Source organism: Lepidochelys kempii, chromosome 1, assembly GCF_965140285.1.
Source record: "Lepidochelys kempii isolate rLepKem1 chromosome 1, rLepKem1.hap1, whole genome shotgun sequence".
Lineage (NCBI taxonomy): Eukaryota > Metazoa > Chordata > Testudines > Cheloniidae > Lepidochelys > Lepidochelys kempii.
In genome coordinates, this window is record NC_136380.1 from 5589912 (window position 1) to 5594959 (window position 5048).

Consider the following 5048-nt stretch of genomic DNA (forward strand, 5'->3'; position numbering starts at 1 on the left):
GGGAAATACCTTTGTTATCTTTTGTTTTAGATTGTGAATTTTCCATATGCTAAGAGGGAGTTTTATTCTTGTTTTTTGTAACTTTGAAGCTGAGCCCAGTCGGGAATCCTCTGTGTTTTACTTTTTTATTTACTCTGTAAAGTTACCTTCCATCCTGATTTTCCAGGTGTGATTCTTTTACTTAAAAAAAAAAAAAAAAAAAAAGATCTCCTTTTAAGAACCTTATTGATTTTCAGGGAGCTCAGATCACCATCCTCTAGGGAAAGGTGGCAAAGAGCCAGCCAATGTGCAGGATCCCCCTGAAAAACTATCTTCCCAGACCCTGAGGCACCAAAATTCCAGAGACACAATTAAATTAATAGCCCACACAGACGGGAACACTGGAGGGAAAGACAAGCCATTGACTGATTACATGGGAGAGAGTCAAAGGACACCATGGGTAAGGAACAAACCAACCTCACACTGCAGTATCTGAACAGACGGCGTGGTAGCATAAAAATACATGTAAACACCCATCTGTGATTAAAAAAAAGGTATGAATGTAAAGTTTTGGGATAAGAATTTGAGGACTGATGTTAAACCTTATGTTAAGTCTAGTTCATAGTTAATAGCTGCAAACAGATTTAAATCTGATCATAGCATAGAAACCTGGTTTGCAGTGTCTGAATGGGGAAACTGAGGCACACCACCTGTCAAGGTTCCTTCCCCACTCTGAACGCTAGGGTACAGATGTGGGGACCTGCATGAAAAACCTCCTAAGCTTATCTTTACCAGCTTAGGTCAAAACTTCCCCAAGGTACAAAATATTCCACCCTTTGTCCTTGGATTGGCTGCTACCACAACCAAACAAATACTGGTTACTGGAGAAGAGCTGTTTGGAAATGTCTTTCCCCCCAAAATACTTCCCAAAACCTTGCACCCCACTTCCTGGACAAGGTTTGGTAAAAAGCCTCACCAATTTGCCTAGGTGACTACAGACCCAGACCCTTGGATCTTAAGAACAATGAACAATCCGCCCAACACTTGCACCCCCCACTTTCCTGGGAAATGTTGGATAAAAAGCCTCACCAATTTGTATAGGTGACCAGAGACCCAAACCCTTGGATCTGAGAACAATGAAAAAATATTCAGTTTTCTTACAAGAAGACTTTTAATAAAAATAGAAGTAAATAGAAGTAAAGAAATCCCCTCTGTAAAATCAGGATGGTAGATACCTTACAGGGTAATTAGATTCAAAACATAGAGAACCCCTCTAGGCAAAACCTTAAGTTACAAAAAAGATACACAGACAGGAATAGTTATTCTATTCAGCACAATTCTTTTCTCAGCCATTTAAAGAAATCATCATCTAATACGTACCTAGCTAGATTACTTACTAAAAGTTCTAAGACTCCATTCCTGGTCTATCCCTGGCAAAGACCCAGCATACAGACAGACTGAGACCCTTTGTTCCTCTCCCTCCTCCCAGCTTTTGAAAGTATCTTGTCTCCTCATTGGTCATTTTGGTCAGGTGCCAGCGAGGTTACCTTTAGCTTCTTAACCCTTTACAGGTGAGAGGAGTTTTCCCCTTCACTTTATATTTATGACACCGCCTCATGGCCTTGAAGGCTGGGTGCCAAGAGAGCGATAACACACCCTGCCTTTGAGCTAGTCGGTGGCTAACCCTCTTGTAGCAAACTAAGTAGGGAGGTGAGACATTCTCTATCACCGGGGAGCATCCTGTAACCGCCATAGTCCTCATTTTCATATAAATATGATTTTACATAGAAAACATGCCTTGTAAGGTATCAGGGAAAGGTTATGATCTGTTGAAATCATGCCTCTATCCATACATGTGTATCATTAATGAATATGGAGTTATGATTATGGTGTTGTATGGTGGTCACTAAAACATGCTGTAAATTGGGGAATAAGTCAGATATTAGCTCTCCAGAGGCAACAGCAAGGAAAGTGACCAATCCCCAGGCAGGGTGTCAAACAACCCATCAAGAGCCCTTGTCCAGCAAGGGAGCTCCAATGCAATGACTCACGTGCACGAAGCTCCACAGAGGGAATTGCTCAACCTTGCTTGGAGAGACTCAGCAATGCTCCCCAGACATGCCTGGACTTGTGCCCCCCAAGCACATGGACTGAGGCTATAACACAGACAGAGCGGACACATACTGGGCCCTTCTCCTGCCCCCACTGAGAAGAAGACAAGACTCCAACAGGGGAGATTGGCCCAGGTTTACACAGGAAACTTGTATATTAAGGACTGCAATATCCAGTGGGGTGAGAAAAATCCTTAATCTAGATGTTGCCCAGTCTAATAGGATTGAGAGTTTAGACAGTGTGCTTACATTTCCTTTTCTTTTGGTAACCACTCTGACTTTTTGCCAATCACTGAATATCACTTAAATTCTATCTTTGTACTTAATACATTTGTTGTTTATTCTATCTGAAGCAGTGTGTTTGGTTTGAAGCGTGTAAGAGACTCCCCTTGGGATAACAAGCCTGGGGCATTTCCATTTCTTTCTTAAACTGACAAACTCACATAAGCTTGGAGTGCCCTGCGGGCACACCTGCACACTGCAAGAGTAAGGTTGTGTCTGGGAAAGGAGATATTGGCTAGTGTCATTCGGTTGCATAATCCAAAGAGCAGTTTACATGTCAAAGACTGAGCGTGAACAGCCCAGGAGTGGGGTTCTCACAGCTGAGCAGGGTAAGGCTGGCTACCAAAGCTAAGGACTGGGGTGACCAACCAGATCACCAGTCCAGATAACACCAGAGGGGAACATCACAGGGTTGCAAAGCAGCATGTAGGTGGACAGGTGGGCAGTGCTGTTGAAATTATTTTTTTCTTTGTGTTTGTTGGTCCAAGGCCAACTTTGGGACCTTTCGTGGTGCAGAGTGTGTTTGGGGAGTTTCAGGGTCTCTTTCCCATGGCAAGCCACAGAACTACAATCTGGGTGTCACAAGTTTTACTCAGTTTTGTTTCCATTTGTTGTTGTTCTGTAACTTCAGGCATTTCACTGGTAGAAATAACATTTGATATTTTTGTAACAATGTACCCCATATTGTTCATTGTGATATGATGATATGATTATAGCATAATTATGATACAGTTTATGCAAGATGGGTCATGTAAGATGTTATTGGAAAAGTTATGACTTTCTGAATATGGTTATCCTATTTGTATGTATTGATGATTTTGGTCAAAAGTTCTGAATTTTGATGACTTCCCTGTATTTCAAATGTAGTTACAAGTGAGTAACGCCCACTAGGGAACTTGATGTCAGTCTAGATAGATGGTTGGGAAGGGCCTATTCAGGGCAATGAGACTTTGGGGGAAACAATAGGCCTTTAGAGAAACTTATCTCCCACCTGGTGAGCCTCCCTGAGAATGCTTCAGACAGACTATACGTAGTGGATGATATGACTCTAAAAGGCCATGTGACCAGGCCACATAACTCTGGACTCCATTTTGGGGAGTCTGTAATCTTCCCACAAACGAGTCTGGAAACCAAGTTTTGAAACAAACGGTTCCCTCCGTATTCTAGATCTATGGAAAGTAGGGAGTGACATCGTCGGTAGTTCTTCACTCCTCACTCAAGAAGACTCCGAGAATGTTCATAACTGTAACATATTTACCATATTATTTTTTACAAATAAGAACCCCCTTGCTGTGCTTTTCTCCCTTTACAGGCACCTTGAGCATTTCTGAGTCATATCGATGCATCAACTGCTTCATGGCACCTTTCAACTTCACCCACTCTGACGCTTCAACTTTCATCCTAATGGGCATCCCTGGCCTGGAGGCTGCCCACATCTGGATTTCCATCCCTTTCTTTACATTCTACATTATCAGCCTGTTGGGAAATGTCACACTTCTGTCTGTTGTAGGTAAGGAACAGACTCTGCAGAAGCCGATGTACCTCCTGCTCTGCATGCTGGCACTTACAGACATTGCCACACCTACCTTTGTTGTGCCAAAGGCACTGGGCATATTTTGGTTCAATTTGAAAGGCATTACTGTGGCTGGCTGCCTCACCCAGATGTTCTTCCTCCACACGATTTCTGTGATGCACTCATCCACCCTCGTGACAATGGCCTTCGATCGCTACGTTGCCATATGTAACCCTCTGAGATATGCCACCATCCTCACCAATGCACAAATAGCTAAGCTAGGGCTTGCAGGTTTCATAAGAGCTGTTCTCTTCATTCTGCCCCTGCCCCTGCTCCTGAGTCAGCAGACATTCTGTGCCAACCGCATTATCCCCCACATGCAATGTGAGCACATAGCTATGGTGAGGATGGTGTGTGGGGACATCAGAGTCAGCAGGATATATGGTTTTGTGCTAATGTTTGTAATCAATGGGTTTGACCTGACGTTCATTGCCCTGTCGTATGGTCTGATCATCAGGGCCGTCCTCAGAATCTCCTCTCATAAAGCCCACCAGAAAGCCCTTAACACTTGCACAGCCCACATCTGTGTGATGCTGACATATTATACCCCTACCGTCTTCTCCATTCTTACACACCACTTTGGTCAAGACATCGCACCCTATGTTCATATCATCTTAGCTGACCTCTATCTCCTCATCCCTCCCATGCTCAACCCTATCATTTATGGGGTCAAAATGAAAGAGCTTCGTGACAAAGTAGTCAAATACACCTGCAGAAGTTCTGCAGACACAAAGTTCACGCAAAGTTCTGCAGACACAAGAGACGATATCTCCTCAGGCCTGCAGTGTCCATCAGGGAACTGTCAAATTGTCAGAGAGTATGTGAACCAGCACTAAGTGGGATGCGGTTTGGGAGGAAGACCAGAAGTTCTGTGAGCGCCATGGTTCCCCAGTTACCCATGGCATGGAGGAAGAGTATGCTCACAAACAATCTGTAAAAAAAGTCAGCCTTCCTTGACTGTGCAGTTCTTACGTGTTGTACTCCTAGCAGAAGGAAAATCCTTTCACCAGAAAAGGGTTAAGAAGCTAAGGTAACCTCGCTGGCACCTGACCCAAAATGACCAATGAGGGACAAGGTACTTTCAAATCTGGAGGGGGGGAAAG

At 43.7% G+C, this 5048-nt stretch overlaps 1 protein-coding gene across 1 annotated transcript; it reads left to right on the top strand.

Moving 5' to 3' along the window:
• Positions 1–3692: 3692 nt before the first annotated feature.
• On the top strand, positions 3693–4781 carry LOC140917587 (olfactory receptor 52P1). Its single transcript, XM_073360767.1, has one exon. The coding sequence runs from the start codon at positions 3729–3731 to the stop codon at positions 4779–4781; it is 1053 nt and encodes a 350-aa protein (XP_073216868.1). The 5' UTR covers positions 3693–3728.
• The last annotated feature ends 267 nt before the right edge of the window (positions 4782–5048 follow it).